At 42.2% G+C, this 17367-nt stretch overlaps 1 protein-coding gene across 6 annotated transcripts in view; it reads right to left on the bottom strand.

Moving 5' to 3' along the window:
• Positions 1–454: 454 nt before the first annotated feature.
• The window catches only part of GPAM (glycerol-3-phosphate acyltransferase, mitochondrial), a 59795-nt gene continuing 42882 nt past the window's right edge, over positions 455–17367 (bottom strand). For all 6 annotated transcript variants that reach the window (XM_010969802.3, XM_010969801.3, XM_045506518.2 and 3 more), the window contains 11 exons: positions 16117–16230; positions 14455–14540; positions 13619–13734; positions 11644–11714; positions 10484–10748; positions 9770–9906; positions 8537–8614; positions 7788–7928; positions 6275–6464; positions 4894–4952; positions 455–4226 (listed from right to left, as the gene is read on the bottom strand). In XM_010969802.3, coding sequence (XP_010968104.1) covers positions 4110–4226; positions 4894–4952; positions 6275–6464; positions 7788–7928; positions 8537–8614; positions 9770–9906; positions 10484–10748; positions 11644–11714; positions 13619–13734; positions 14455–14540; positions 16117–16230 — 1374 coding nt within the window. In that variant the 3' untranslated portion in view covers positions 455–4109. The remainder of the gene's footprint in view (positions 4227–4893; positions 4953–6274; positions 6465–7787; positions 7929–8536; positions 8615–9769; positions 9907–10483; positions 10749–11643; positions 11715–13618; positions 13735–14454; positions 14541–16116; positions 16231–17367) is intronic.

The raw sequence follows: 17367 nt of genomic DNA, 5'->3' as shown, positions 1-17367 counted from the left end.
GAGAGGGCTGCATTGGATCACTTTCAAAGCATCCACAGAAAACGTGCTCTAGCAAAATACTTGTCAAGAAAGTAAACTATTTTTAGCAACTATTACGAACTAGTGGGAAAAACCCGACACTTACAGTTGATACTTTTATAAACTTAAACGTATTAAAATATGACAGAAGCACCACATTTAGGAGAATATTTACAGAAACCCACAGAACATCCCTGGGATATGAACATTTACTAAGGAGGGGAGGAGCTAAGATGTAGGTGCCTACATCTCCAAATGCTTGATCAAATCTGAAGTGCTCTGTGTCAATAATACAATCATACACTGCAGGCTCATAAATTTATGTAAGATCTTTCCTTGTAAGCACTTTAATAAAGTCCTATGTGAAATCAAATAAGAACTGTTTGTACAGTGAATTATGAAGGAACTTTTAACTACAAATGCAGGACATCAAGGATATATTCACTTTTTGGTTTATTAAAACAAAACTACACTTCGGTGCTTCTTACAATATATTAACAGGCATAAAAATCAATCAACGTTTCCAAATAAGTTTCATTCACAACATTACACCGTGTTATTTTCTGGGACTTTATAGTAAATCTTTTACAACAATCAAACATTTCTTTGTACAATAGGCAAATAGTTTAACATCTTCCATCAAGGCATTTCAGAGCTTCAGATGTTCAGAAATAAAGTCAAAAATCTCTTTCAAATGCAATCATTAGTTTGTATTAAACTCAAATGCCAGATGCCAAGTCTCAAGTTCCTAAAAAGAGTGTTTTAAAAAACAGATTTACCTCAAAATTAAGTCTTATAAACCTCAGCAGTAGGTCCTATCATTTCTAAACCCTAGAAATCTTTGTGGATAAAAATCTGCATTCAACTGTGTGATATTTTCTTCCAGATCTGAATTAAAATCTTAGTTATCTACCCCCGTTAATAATCTTAGTGTTAATTTTGCTACTTTCAGTGAAAAACCCAGAATCACTGAAGGCTGATCTTTCCAAAGGAAAGAGCTCTGACCACCTATATTTATAGTTTTCTGTGCTTATTGTCTCCAGGAGAGGAAATACACATCCATTAAATGCAATTTTTGATTGTACAAAATGCATGCAAATGCTGCCTCTGTGCCATCTGGTAGTTATTGCTTTGTCCCCTTAAAGAACTACCTAACATAGTTTTTCCGAAAACGTTTTCTGTGAGCCTAATGAGAGGTTGTAGGTGCCCCAAGAGGGCACAAGGCCCTGGCGTCACACAGACTGGGACACGCTGGGTTGAACAGGCTCGGTACTGGCAGACCCTGAGCCCTTACTGCACGGAAGTGCACTGTGAGTTTCTAGGGGAGTGGATCCCTGTGCAAATTTATTTTTACCAGCAACACTTTTTCTACAGCACACCTACGAATGTCTCACAGAGCACTCATGTTACCTGGAGAACTTTGGGAAATGCTTTTCCCCTTGAGACTGGAAATTCCACAGTCTAAGTTTACATTCATTGCAATCGACCCCTGATGTATTATCTCCACTCACTCTCGTGACTTCATGAGACTGTTCCTAGTTCTACACACTAGTTCTTTCCTTTTGTTTTTCATAAAATTTTGACAGCAAAAATCCCTTCCCCTCTTCTGAATTACTTGGGACAATCTCATTTTGAAAGAGTGCAGTTTCATATTGCTAATAATCGGGTCTTTTTGTTTGCTTTTTAACTTAACTCACAGTCTTCCCCTGGAAGGCATGCATTTCAGTTTTATAGAAATGCAGCAGAGTAAACTGTAATAAATTATTTACAAGCACCTAGTTTGTTTAATCTTACATGAAAGCCATTCACTTTTGGAAAACAATGAAAATAAATTTTTTAGCAAAACAGTGCTATCTGGAAGCATTGCTGTGAGGATGGATGTTCGTTCAGTAACGAGGCACTCAAGAGTGAGCTGTGCTAAAATTAACTCAGGGATGAACTTGTCTGGATGAGCAGAACTTTGGTTGAGATTTTTCTTCCTTAAAAAAGGTTTTCAAAGCACCAGTTAATTACAGACAGCATGCATATTTATTCTCACAGTGAGTTAAGTGGTGAGAGAGCTAGCAAATCATACACTGCATTCCCCAAAGCATCTGATTAGATTTCTAGAAAACAAACCAACTGAAAGGGGAAACAAAGCCAGAAAAGCATCATTCCCTGCTCAGGCTGGTGCAGCAGCAGCTCCTAGCAGAAGTCACAGGCGGGGAGGCAGAATCCCCCAACCTTGACTTAAAGAGTCCGAGTGATCTATAATTCAGAAGACGAATAAAAGAGACTAGTGAAATGTTTGCTTGCCTAGATACAGAACACAAAGGGAGCTAAACAAGCCTGCCTGGGTGTCCCCTAAATGCAGAGCTCCATCCTGCTTACGAAAATGGAATGATGCTACACGGTGAAGATCCAGCTCCCCACCGGGGCTGCTGCTACATGGACAATGGTTTAACGGTACATGAGTTCCTATAAAGAAAACGTGTATTGTAAATGCAGAATTTGAGAAGAGTGGAAGAAAATCACAACGGCATGGCATTATTGCTCCGGTTTCAAAAACTTCCTACAACGTGAATCGCAATCAGGATCTTTCCCTCTCCCAACAGACACAGGATATCCACGAGCTACTACTAGCGTTTATAATCCAAGCTGATGAAAGTACAAACTTCATTCTCTGTACTCTTCTATTAAACTCAAAGACTATCCGCAACATTCATCAGGAAAAACTCCTAATTCCCTAACACCACGGAGAGAAGAGAAGGAATAATAAGCTGTTAGCAAATGTTTAATATCACATGATCTTTAAGAAATCACCATAATTACCACAATTAGCTAACAATTATGATCCCTGCTCACAAAAAGGCACCTGCCTGTTATGAACAGACAACCTTTCACAATTACCTGCCACTATGTGGCTTCGGGGTTTCGGCATGTTGCCCACAGACATTTTTTAAAGAAGCATGGTTTTTCCTTGAGGCTAAAAATCTATACAGGCCCCTCAGTGATTTGCCAGTCAGTAGGGCCCCCACACATCCTGCCCAGGTTGTACACCGTCCAACCTGAGCGGGTACCAGGCACCCAGAAGAGGTGCAGGGCACAACCCGCCCGTGGTGCACGAGAGCCCGGGGGGCAGCCTGCCTGCGCCCAGAGCACTTTGTGCCAGTGTGGTCTATCAGACCAAGCTAGTCGAGGCAGGACACCTGCCATCTCCAAGAAACAGCTGTACCTGCGAGGGGCAGGCACTACCTGAGGGGTGGAGGGGTTCAGGTATTAAACAGGAGTTGTTCCTAAATACTTGTTGGTCATTTAAAACTCAATGGCACTTTTTTTTATATAAGCAAAAGTTTTCAAAGTCAGTTTTCTGGCCAAGTTTATCCTGAATTTTGCCAGCCAAATTTATTTCCTGATGTTAGCTGTTTGGTCACATTATCTCTATTTCTGACCTAAACTAACATTGTGTTTTCACTTAGCTCTTAGACACATTCTAAATCTGACTGCGGAGGACAGCACAGTGATCCCTGGGTGTGATGTACATTAGCCCGTTCATTTGTAAAGCACTTTGGGATGAAACGTGTTCCCATTTAAAATTTAGCTATGATTGACAAAGATAAAACTAAAAACAAAACCAAAATAGAACAGTGAATGGATGACTCGATTATTTTTAAAGGAAGCATTAACCATCAATCAGAAAATATACCAACAAATTACCTGACAACATTAAGTGTCCTATACAGGATTCAGCTCTAGAACCAACTACATTTTTGTGTCCATCACAGTAATTAGTCCTTAACAGTTATACTGAAAGTGTAAATCTTTAATAAGCTCCAAAATAATTGTTTGAGATTTCATTTTGTAACCTATTGATTATGAACTGTGAGCGGAGGCCGCAGGCCCCCAGCGTGTGACGCATAGGCGGCTGTGTCATCTCAGAGTCGGGGTGATCACAGGTCCACGGAGGGGAGAAGGCACTTGTCTTCCAGGAGGTCACATCAGGACAGGTCAGGCCCGACCCCATGATGGCACCTTCAGCTCTCAAGCCAGAGGCTGGAGTCTGCGAGGGGCTCATCCCATGCCCTTCACTTGCCAGAGGTGCCAGGCATTACCTACAGCACCACGAAACTCAGAATGTATTCTAGAAGTTTTTGCCGGTTGCATTGAGGTAGAAAAGTGCTGCTGAGTTCTAAAACAGACACTCTCTTTTGTTTGGTCTCTTTGAAAACCTAGAGAGAAAGTTTAGATTAAAGACAAACTGAAAGGGGTGGGGGGGGTCATTTCCATCACCAACCCTGTCCTGTGTCCTAGACCCCAAAATGCAGTAAGACACATAAAACCATACCCAGGCTTTAATTAAATGTACAGGTAGGTGTGTGAGAGTATGAGGTGGGGAGGTGATGGGGGCAGGTATGAGGGGTTTTGAGTGGAGTTCAATCAGTGCACTGTTTTTTAAAATTTATGTTAGAATAAAGTCACAAACAGTCCCTGACAAAGACTTATAGCATCTCCATGGGACTCATGTCCCAAACGATATGTGAAGGTGGAGGACACCTGAGGATACCTCTAGCAATACTGGTAAAAACACAAGAAAAGGACTGAAAGTCATATGGCATAATTAACATCCCCACTAAAACTGTAGTAGACTCTTGAAACACAATGACACCTTCATCTGGAATGAAGATGAAAACCAGGAACACTCTGAACATTCAAATAAACCTGTGCTGATGGGCCCCATCTCCTCCAAATCCCCAGAAATGCCCCCCTGATCAATCCACAGACACAGCTTCGCTCAGGGTCCACCCCAGCACAAAGGTGACTCAGACACACTAGATCTACACGGAAAGAGGACAGAAGTGAACAAGTGCTTTTACACCATAAGCGGTGGACACTCACCCCAATATCCTTAAACATTTTCACAGCATTCTTCACAAGACAATACGTGGCACTCTCAGCTGTAGAGAAAGAATAAGACTTGTCAAAGGTTTAGGCCTGGCAATCACGAGACCCCCAGTCTCCACAGTAACAAAGTGTGGGTGGCTGGGGAGAGGATCAGAGCTGGTCCGCCGACCGGCGTCAAGCTCCTCTTCCGCTACCGGTGACCTGTGAGGCCTCAAAGGACTTGCTTCGTCTTTAAACCTACTCTGCCGTCTGCTAAGGAAAAAAGAGAGAGAAGGAGAGAGGGATAAGGAGAGCAAGAGGGAGGAAGAGAAGACAGGGACAGGCAGAGAGAAGAGGGAGCGAAAGAGAAATACCCAGAACATCCATCTTGAAGGGTTTCTGTGAGAATCAAATGAGACAGTGTGCAGAAGGTCCTTTAAACTGCACAGTGCTGCGTGGATGATTCCTACATCAGTGGCACCAGGAAGAGCACAAGTCTAGAAGTCAGAAAAAACGAGCTCTAAAGCCAGGTTGCCCTGTCACTAGCTATGTGATCTGGGGTAGTTTCCTCAGCTGCAAAGTGAGGATATCAATCTAGGGGTGTATCTAGAGATACAGATGTATTATATACATACACATATACATATATGGTACCTGGGGAGAGAGAGAAAGGGCGTGATACCAGCCTAGATCTCTCTAGATCAATATCTAGAGATAGATTATCTCTAAATTCCTTTTGGCTCTAAAAATTATTGATTCAAAGTAGTTTCAGTCCTAACTTTAACTGTATAAAATGCTGCTCCCAGCCGAATCACACCTCTTACACACCAGACGATACCAAGTGCCAGCCAGGATGGGAGACAACTGAAACGCACACTGTCACCATGAGTGCAGACTGGCTCACCACTTGGGGACCATCTGGCAGCACCTACTAACGCCACATGCCACACCCTGTGACCAGGCACTTCTACTCCTGCACATCCCCACATAACTGAGTCCACACGTCCACCAAAGACAACTCACACGTGTTCACGGCAGCACCACGCACAGTAGCTCTGAACTGCAAAACTCAAACAGCCTTCACTGATGGGCATGAATAAACAGAACACAGTAAATATTTACTCAGTGGAATACTACAAAGCACGAAGAATAAACAAGCAGCCACGTGCAACAACGTGAATGAATCTCACAATGTTAAGTGAAAAAAGCCAGACATAAAAGTATAAAGCTGCATTCTTCAATTTGCATAATGTACCAAAACAGGTATTAGCAGTAACCTATGGAGTTAGAGGTCAGGATAATTTTGCAATTTTTTCCCCAGTTGTCTATAATTAGCAGATTCCTGTAACCCAAAAAGGCACAGCTTGCAAAGGAAGCCAAACAGGGACACACGTACCATATACTGCGACATTCCTTTCTGTTCTGCTTAGTAGGTATCTGTGCAGCTTCTGCAGATACTCAGGCTCCGGCACAGGGCCACTGAAGTTGTGGATGAAGATGGCAGCGGAGCTGTAGGCCTCCAGCAAAGGCCCCAGGAGACTCTGTAAGAAGGTGATGAACTGCTGGTGCTCCTTGGACTGGCTCACCTGGGGGTGGGAGAGCAGGAGATCCAGTCATGCAGGGAGCACAGAAGGAACAAGGTCTGCGGACAGAGGGACAGCCTCGGAGAACCAGTGACCTGAGAAGACTGCCTCCCCCTGTCCCCACACAGAAACAGCCTACTGCTCTGTGTGCACAGAGTCCCTGCTGGAACGAATGCTGGTTTTGAAATGCGTTCTTTATTGTAATCACTGACTTCCACAGTATTTGAGGTTTGTGTTCATGGAACAGCTGCCGAGAAGAAACTGTCATACTTGAGTGACATAATTATGACATACTGTCATAACTGAAAATAGTTGGTCAGGAGGCGGGACCCTAAAGAAATTGAAGTCTGGCTCGACAGTCATTCACGTGTGCAAAAAGGCCACAGGCCAAGATCATCCCAGTCCTTCCCCGCCCTCACCGCCTGCCACCCCGCACAGCCTCTGGCCCACAGTCCTGCAGAGTGGGGAAGAGGGTGGTGGTGATGGGGTGCTTTGTGGCAGTGGGGGCTCTCACTGCACCCACCCAAAACATTCACATTCAGATAAGCCCCCCTGGAGTGTGGAAACAAGACCACCGCCCCATCCTGAAACTAATAATACCCAAAATGGAAAAACTTCCAAAAGTCATCTGAATTCTCCTGACTGTGTATGTGTGTGTAAATGAGGGATGCTATCCCACTGCAAAGTGACTCATCCACTTACGGTATTCAGAAAAGATGGGTCATTATTACTAATTTCTAAAATTACAAAGTAGACAAAATTGATTCTTCTAAAGCAGGGAAAATCAACTTTTAAAAATCCAAATCTTCTGTGACAGATCTGGCTTAATTGAATACAAAGAGCTCCACATACGAAATTTCGGGAGGGTTGGCAAGACCGAGAATGACAAAAAGAGCAAGCCAGCCAATGGCAGCTGAATATGAATTTCTCACCAGTACCAGGGATGGGGCTCCCCTGCTTCGGTGATGACTGAACAAGACTACCGCCTCTTCAGGAGTGAGTGCAGGTGTGGGCAAACAGGTTTGCACCTGTGCATTCAGAGGAGAGGGTCATGAGAGGGGTCATCTACGGTGTCCATCTCCCTGGATCTTCAGACTCTTGTCTCTTTTTCCACTTATCTCTACCCAAACTGAACAATTTAAGGTATTAATTCAATTCAAACAGCTCGAGTACCTTTACTGGGTGTAGAGCATCAGAGCTGGTTTGTGGGTGTTTTAGATACAAGTAAGTTCCCAGAGTCCCAGTTTCTAAGAACCTCATGAACTAGTGGCAACATAAACATCAACTCATCACTGTGATGTCCACCAGGGCTCTCTACCCAAGTACCTTCAGGTAGCAATCTCGCTGCTCCTCACCAAAATCGCTGTCTTCATCTTCTTCATCACTTCTCCAAGACAAAGGTTCAGGAAGCTTCTTGTCCCACTGCTGCTCAGCAAGACCAGGACTAGTATCTTCCTGATCATCTTGCTATGCCAAGGAGACGACCAACGGTAAATAAATACGCACAGGCACACAGACACCCGCCCGGCTGGACCCCAGACCAAGCAGTCCTCCCTTGTTCCCTTCCCTACTCTCCTCTGTCTAGCCTTTCACAGCGTCAATCCACTACCGTCTCCACTCTCACAATCACGTGGCAGACAGCAGGGGAGGAAAAACAAAGGAAGAGGGAGGGGAAAAGAAAGGAAAGCTACCAGACAGATCACCTCTTCTAAACTGATGCCCACTTTCCCAGGCCATACCCTCTACACCAAATCTGTCAAAATAAAAACAAAATCTCAAAAGAGAAAAATGTGTACGTGCCAGCTACAAGCACACTCATCCTGGAATGCAGACTTCTGGATGTCACAGAATCAAGTCAAGATATGTTTTAGACAATACTGATTACACAAAAGGAACCAAAGTATTAAATAATCCCCAAAGACATTCAGTCTCCCCAATCTTATTTTCTCTCCACCTCATCTGGAGGTGACCATATGTCAAATTGAATTACTGGTTAAAATAACTGGTAGGAATGACAGGGAAATGAAAAGCACAAAACTAAATAAAGGTAAACAAAGGCAAACTTGGCCTCTTACCTCCGCCACTATAAGAAGGCCATACTGGATAAACCTGCCTACTGTTTCATGGCAAATTTGGTAAAATGTCTGGCAGGGCTGAAAAGAAAAGGCATTCCAATGTAAAATGGCATTGTCTTACATTTATTTTTGTTTTAAAGACAGAAAATATCGTACAAGGTAGCTGCCAAAATTTCCATGGTATCACCTGCCTCACTCCACGGGGTGAGCCCCAAGATGCACCCACCAACTTGAGTGCACAGTCACGGACAAAGCCTGAGAAGAGACCTGTGACCTGACTGGCAGAGCACCCAATGCGGCACCACCTGCAAAAAGGGCTCCTGAGCTCAGTGTCTCCCTCTAGAGGAGCAAGGCCTCAAAGGGCTGCTTGTCAGGCCCCTGCCACCAGTTTTCTTCTTTACAAGATAATGTCTCTGCAAAAGCTTATCTTACAGTAAATGTTGTTCATAAAGGTGGTGGATGAGGAAATGAATATGGATTCAAATAACTCAAAAAAGACCCAGGTGAAGACAAGGTCAATCTTGAGAGCCTTATCTACCCTATCGCCTCCCATCGCACCCCTTCCTATCCCACCCACCAAGGTTCATGCAAAACAGATTCCTCAACAGGGCCACAACATGGCACATACAAAGAACGCTGGGGAGGAGGGCTGCACTCATGATACATGTGCTCAGAAATGTCCCAGGGCACATTTATATCAGTGGAAAAGAAAAGACTTTAAATAAAATATGAATTCTATTTGTTGATGATTCTGAGAAAAAAAATCTCTCTACCGTTTAACATGTGTGCCTCATAATAAACGTCTACAAGCGTTTAAATATAACAAGTGCTCGTTGGTACTGCTGGGACATTGTCTCCCCGTCTGTAAGGGACAGGGGCTGAGCAGATGATCTTTATGACTATTTCTGACTCTCATCTGCTTGGTTCCATCATCTACGAGTGGGCATGGTGATTATTTAAAAACCCAGGACCAGTGCCTTATGCACAATAACAGCTCAGTGACTGTGTATCCGACTAATAGAGAACTGTCACACCTCACAGTTGCATGAAGGGTTTGCTGGAGCGGTGACCCCAACAGCAAACCAAGGTAGTGACCACATAATTGGCCTGGAGGTCACTGCAACCCAAGAGTGGAATGTAAAGCTTCAAAAATTCTCTAAAAGAAAAGCATTTTATGTTTCTGTAAAAATGCTCAAGAAAAAGAGAGCAGGCAATGCTGAAGTCTTCACTCACGAGAGAGATGGTGCCTTCGTTGGAGAGCAGATAGCACAGGCTGGCGGCCTTCCGCACCAGCTGCTCCTGGCTGACTGCACTGGCGGATGCAGGCCCCCCTGGGGGCCTCTTCTTCACTACCGCGTAAAGGCTGCAGGCTGAGAAAGCAAAAGCATCGATGAAGCCCGCAGCCTTCGATCTCCAAGAAAAATTTCAACTGGCTCAGTAAGTTGGATTACCTTAATAGACTATTAAAACATCAAAGATAACTATCTGTATTCACTGGAGAAATTTAAGTAAATCCCTTCAGCATTCACTTCTCATGATTCCACGGGATCCTAACCCTACCAAACCTTCCTCAGAAGCTTCCGTCCCCTCTCCTCTCTTCCTCTCTTCCCTCCTGATCACAAATGAGCTCCCTGTACTCACTTCCCGGCCACGTGTATGTCTCATCTCACTTACATTTTCAGCTCCTGGATAGCAAGACATCTTACCTCTCCTCCTTAGTAAAAAGTGTAATGCTATGCCTACAGTAATTCAGTTACTACTTGCTGAACAATAAATGTAAAAATCAGCTATAAACAGTGATAATAGCAGATCATATTCTTATTCGAAAATTAAGACTATAGCAACATATTCCCTCAAACAAGGCACGATCATTCAGATGGAAGGAGACAACACTGCGAGCATCTGGCCACTTCACCTACCATGGAAGTGTTTCAGGGCCCAACATACCTATGATGGCCTCCAGGATAAAGACATGGAGCACCCCATTGCTGTAGAAGTTGAGCTCAAAGACTGATGGGACAGTTGTGCTGGGAGTAATAAAAAACTCATCGCTCTTGCTGGTGTGGGTGATGGTGATGCAGTTCCCCAGCAGCTGTATGGCATGCATGACTACATCTTCTGAATTTCCTGAGAAACCCAGGTCAAAGTCACGAGCCAGGACTTCCTCCTTCATTACAAAGAAGTCCTCCACCAACGTGGATAGATCAATTCCCTAGAGAAACAGGCAGAAGTGGTCTCGTGAGAGCAGAAAACCTAAGTTCCAAAAGGCCAAGAGTCCGTTCCAAAGATTTTTTTTGGTCTTGGCTTTACACAGCTCACTGTCAGCACATACAGAAAAACAGCCAGGAGACCAAAGCAAAGGAGGTCAGAAAACTGGTCTAAAAGCTGGTCTCCTAGGAACATCAAGATACTTCCACATCCAGAGAACACTCTAGCCACGACGCACGAGATGAGCACATAAGATCACAAAAGGAAGAAGCCACCATCTGAAAGTAAGAAGTGCCTATTTTTCAGCAAGAATTTCCCTCACTTTAAATATTTATCTGACAAATATTTATTTGGGGCCTATATATTGGCACTATGTTTGGTACTGAGAACATGACTGTGAGTGAGACAGACAGACAGACAGACATAGTCTTTTCCATCACAGGGCTTAGACAAGTGGATTGTGGGAAAGCAGAGTGCAGGTCCTGAGTATAAATCAAATAGCTTAGAAACTATTAGCGATCAGAATACTTTCTGCATGTTGATGAGATATGCTTTATTTACATTAACTGTATTACTCAAAGAATGTCTTACTGTTACATACATATATATACAACATATATATACATGTGTAGACATTTATTTATTTATTTATTTAAAGCAGTCTCCAAGGTTTTTGTGTAGATTTCTTCCTCCAACTGGTTTGTAAGCTCCTGTGGGCAGACTTTAGCTTATTTTACTGTTTATCTCACAGAACTAGCCAGAAGGGGACCAAATCTATCAGTAAGTATCTGAACAGCTGATAAAGAACACTTTATTTTTTTTCCCCTCCAAAGATTTTTTTTTAATTGAAGCATAGTCACACGCTTTCTATTCAACTCCAGGTGACACTGCAGACATACCTGCCTGTGTCTGTAGAGAAGCAGGCAGGCCACGATGTGTGTTGACATAATGGCACAGGACTTGCTAGCAGCTAAAAGGCAAGCACAAAGCATTAGTTGCACTTTGTTTTTTTAAATATAGCTGACACTTTCTAAAAGTACCTAAATATCAAACCTATAAAAGTCCTCCACCACATTTCCCAAAGTGGTGACTATGATTTACTGAAGGGAAGTTATAACATTATACCATATTCTGGGCTGATGGAACCTCCTTAGAGATCATTATTCCTCATGTAACAGAATTAAGTCTAAGGTAGGTCCACCTTCAATCAGGCCAATGGGATTTGGAATTTAGTTATTCAATAACCAAGAGACACCTTTATGGAAACACCAAGACCCAGAGTATGAAGCTGTCCTAGAGGGCTCAATAAGACATCTTCCTCCTGTGTTTCCTGACCTGGTCCCGGCTGCAGTTACCATGACCAGATCTCTACTTCACTCCTCTTGCAAGAATTCACCGCACAGGACAACGAAGGGGTAGGGTGTGTGTGTGTGTGTGTGTGTGTGTGTGTGTGTGTGTGTGTGTGTGTGTTGGGGGAATGGATGTGAAGTCAGAAATCTGAGCTCAAATCTTAACTTCTATACTAATTTCTCAGCTTCCCTTTGGTGAAATGAGCACCCCACCTCGCTCCCTGGGCTGGGTCAGAACAAAATGACTGACCTGGCACATAACCCACCACAGTAATGGGCACTCAATACATTTTAATTTCCTCTTTTCAATCTGACCCAGATGCAGGTCAGAGGTAAGGAGTAAGGGGATAGAAATACATTTGAGAATGACTATAGTCCCATAACCCAATATTCCAAATTGTAAAAAATTATAATTATACAAATCAAATATGAGAACATCTGTGGAATAATCTAAAGTAAGGACAACAGTTGTGAGTTTTCAGACGATAATGAATTCACTGATGTCTCCAGTGTTTAAGAAACAAAAAAGTACCCAGTACCATATATATTTAGCCATTAAAAAGAATATTTAGAAGGAGTTTATTAAAAAAAAATAAAAGGGGAGGTGGGTATGCTCAGTGGTAGAGCACATGCTTAGCATGCATGAGGTCCTGGGTTCAATCCCCAGAACCTCCATTTAAAAAAAAAATTGCATTATAAATGGAAAACAGCACAATACGAAACTGTAAAACATATTTTTGGAGACTAGATAGCAACACCGCAGGTTATTTGGGCAGTGAGTTTTATTTTCCCACTTTTCAACATTAAGGATGCAGTATTTTTAGCATCCAGAATTTAAGCAAGGGAGAGATACAATCAGATATGCTTAAGAAAGAACACCCTGGCCCAGTGTGAAGCAGGAGTAGCAGCAGCTAGAGTGGAAGGAGTGGGCTGAGGTGGGAAGCCTCCACGATGGGTGTCGAAGGGGAGGAGGTCCTGCGAGCCACCTGCCCCCCACCCCCTATCCCAGCAGTGCACCAAGGGCCCACGCTGCTGCTGCGTGATCTTGAAGTGGCCTCTCCAACATGACACAACGGTGCAATCTGGAACTTAAGGACGGCTAATTCTACACTCCACTCACTTCACTCTGGGTCACTCCCACTTGAATTATTTGTGTACAACTATCCCACTAAGAAGAACACAAGCTCCTTAAGACAAAGCTTTACACATAATAGCCACACAGAATTTGCCGTATAAAAATGATCCATAGGGTCACAGGGGGAAAGGACATGCAGCGATAAACCTAGATGCTGTACTGTAAGTTAGTTCAAAGAAACTAATTCTTGAGCAAAAGAGTCAACAAATCATTTTGGCAACATTATTTTTTTTTAAAGCGTAAGAACTACCACATGAGCACCTGCTAATTATCAGACCCCATGTATTAGGTAATAGAATCCCACTCTAGCAGATTCCAAAACCTGTATGGCTTGCACTGCACCACGCCGAAGCTGGACTGCAGAATTAAAGAGTGTGGAATTCTACTTACTGAAGAGGATGTGCTCAGCCAGATTTGCAATCAATGTTCTTCGGAACGATTCATCTGTTGCATTTCTGGACTCGTTAATGGACATGTCTGTACCTTCATCAGCAGCATTAATGGGTCTAAAAATTTTTTTTAATTAGACTTCTATAATCCCACTCTTTTATAAAGCAAACTACATGGGCCTAAGATATAAATGCATTAGATACTTTAAATTACATATATTCTAAATTTAAACCACAAACATTATTTCTATGGGTTGTTTTGCTCCAGAATATACCTTACTATGTTTAATATACTCTCCTGCCCAAGGCGTGTTATTTAATTATGACTAAATAGCTGGTACAGCATATCTAGAACTCGCTGGCAGAAAGAATGCATAAAACAACATGCGTCATTTTAAAACATTTTCAAAAATTTGACATGTACATACAATATAATTTGCATAATACTCAATTTCTCTAAGTGACAATTTGATTTCAGTTCCAGAAAATTCACATAGGGAAACTCTTTTACATGTTGCATGTATGTACAATCTGCATAACCTAAGCTACTACCCGAAAGAACATTTCAAACATTCAAAAACAAATCAAATAAGAACTCTAACATGAGGCACAAAACCAAAAGGATTTTATGATGCAAATAATAAAAAACCTTCAAGCTGATATGGACACATGCCACTTCAAGATTCTTTATCAGACCAAGAGGAAAGTTCCTCCAGTGAGGAAGGGAAAATAAGAACAAGCATGTTCCTAATAAAGGCAGCCTACGTTTCCAGGGGATGTAAGAAATGACAGATATGTGGTAGTTTAGCTTGATTCAAATATTTCCACAAATCTTACCTTGAAGGAAGTATCGCTGGTAACAATGCCTGCTCTAGGGAAAGTGGAGCGGACACAGGTTTCTGACTTTGGCTTTCTAAGTATTCCTGGGGGAGAAAACACAACACAGTCATTTACACCCACTGTCTCACTTCATGAACATTTAGAAAACATAATTTCATCTTCAAAAAGTAAAAAGGGAGTTGTTAATAAAATGAGCCATACTACAAAACATGAAAAATACTTTCTACATTCTAATCTATCTTCAGGAGTGCAGAGCGACTCAGAGAATGTTGTTAAGCCTGAAATTGAAGAACTGAAGTTATAAAGAACAGGACCATGCTTAAGCAAAATCACTTAAAAGTTAAAGGAAAAAATTTAACTTTTCTCACATCTTCGGTAAATTATTTGGCATTCCCAATATTATTAAGAATGATAATTGATCAACCATACCTTTAAAAAGAATCTGACAACCTGAAAGTCACATAATATTCTAAAGCAAATCATAACAAGATAAAACTGTGTAATATTTTTTTAAAGTGGTAAGAAAATGACAAGGCCCCTTAGAGTTGAAAGCACTTAAGAACAGAAAGCATCCAACACAGCAGTTAGAACCTTTAAAAGTAAACCCAAAAAGTGCAACAAAAGGAGAAGCAGGATCTCTGAGCCTCACCTAGAGGTTTCTGACTCCCTAACCCAACTATTCATCCTTCTTTTTTCTTTATATATATACATATATTTCTTTTTATTGAAGTATAGTCAGTCTATAATGTGTCAATTTCTGGTGTACAGCACACTGCTTCAGTCATACATGAGCATACATATTCGTTTTCATATTGTCACCATAGGTTACTACAAGATATTGAATATAGTTCCCTGTGCTATGCAGTATGAACTTGTTGTTTATCTATTTTACATATACATGGATGGACCTGGAGATTGTCATTCTAAGTGAAGTAAGCCAGGAAAAGAAAGAAAAATACCATATGATATCTCTCATATGTGAAATCTACAAAAAGACAGACAAACTTACTTATAAAACAGAAACAGACTCACAGACATAGAAAACAAACTTCTGGTTACAGAGCCGGGGGGAAGAGGGTAGGAAGAGATAAATTGGGAGTTCAAGATTTGCAGATACCCGTCCTTCTTCTTCTCCTTTACCAACTCGAAAATCTTAAGAATTTAAAACCGCAGGACCTCAGGGTCCCACCAGTCCCAGGCTCCTGCATACGGATGGCATCATCCCTCTGAATATGCGGGGATTCGACTCCACTCAGTAGAACTGGAGCATCATCCTAGGTTATCAGTGTTACCCAGACAGGAGACATGTTTTGAAAAATTTCTCCTAAAGGCAACTTTAGAACATAATATAAAATACTGATACATATTATAAAGCAACATGAATTTTTAAAAATTCATTCTCATGACTTTTAAAATATAGCAGTAAATTTTGAGACCAATATCTCCCAAAGATAGACATTTACTCTCCTTTGTCAACAGGCATATTTTGGTGGAAAAATTCAGGAAACACTGTTCTTGTCGAGTCCTCATTCTACAAGAGGAGAAACTGAGGCCCCACTCACACGGAGAGGAGGCATCAGAGGCAGGACAAGAGCCCAGATCTTCTGACACTGAGCTACACCAACGCTTTAACACAGCTTCACTTCCAGAGACACTCACCTTTAAGGAAAATGGTTGTGCAAAATCTACTCTGACGCACCCGTAGTTTTTCCGCAACATTCTAATGACGCCTCTTGCTACGCTCCAGAGGCTCTCGTTCTTCTTAGGTTTTCCCTAATTTCCAATTTTGAAAGAATAGCAATGGTAAGAAATAAAACTAACACATACGCAAACATTCTGTTATCCAAAGAATAAAATGTATTCATTTTTTAAATGGAAACTGAAGGTTTATCTGGAAAAGACAATGATGAATAAAGAAAGAAAATAAGTATTCATGGTATTCATTGAATGAGACCTGTCAGAAAATGCTTAGCATTCAAGGATGCTGAAAGGTGTAAACACATCATCAGAAGAGGTAAGTTGGCCAATGAAAAACAAAACATTGAACACAACTTCATTTAGTGCATTGTTTACATCATTCACAAAAATACAACTGCAAACTAGTGAAGGATAAAAACGAAATAACAGCCTGAAAAACTGTCCGCAGTTCTCAGATGAAAATAAGATGTCAAAGAGGCCACCTTATCTGTGGTCTGATGATTACCAGAGTCCAAACATGTAATATTAGCAAGTGAATGCCAAGTCCGGTCCCATAGTGGCCTTGGAGCCAATTACTCATTCAGTAAGCGTTTCCTGAATATTTAAAATACGTAAGGCACGAAGATGGCCATGTAGCAGACACGGGCCTCAGACAGGACCTCATGGGACCCAGTCAGAGAGAGTGATGTGCACGTTTAGGACAGACACATGTAGCACAAGGCGGGGTCTCCCAGGGGAGATAACAGATAGTAATCCAGGGCTACCATATAATTTTTAAAGCTTCTCATTATCAAAAGTCTTTGAGCTTCTAACAGGTTTTGGGCAGTAAGCCTGAAACAAGTACCATGCCCAAGACTTCCACACTAAATAGGACAAAAACTAAATTCCTCCCAAAACATACGCTGCAGGTAGGAAATGTCAGTTCTCAAGTTAATTTGTAGTTACTTTGTCAACATGATCCCACCAGTTCTTCAGGCTTAACTGAAACTACACATAAACACTAAGTCCTGGGGAGAATGAGCCCCAGGGTAAAGTAACCCCCTAGGGTAAAGATGGCAACTCAGTGCCAAGTGCTCTTCTGTGTCCCGACCCCGAGACCAAGGCCGGTGCTGATAACTCTAGCCACGTCCCTCCGAGCACAGGGAAGCGCGACGTCAGCATGACCAATCCGGCCGCCGCAGGAGCTGAAAGCCCGCCCCCCAGGCCCCTACA

Source organism: Camelus bactrianus, chromosome 11, assembly GCF_048773025.1.
Source record: "Camelus bactrianus isolate YW-2024 breed Bactrian camel chromosome 11, ASM4877302v1, whole genome shotgun sequence".
NCBI lineage: Eukaryota > Metazoa > Chordata > Mammalia > Artiodactyla > Camelidae > Camelus > Camelus bactrianus.
This window is presented reverse-complemented; position numbering and strand designations above follow the sequence as displayed.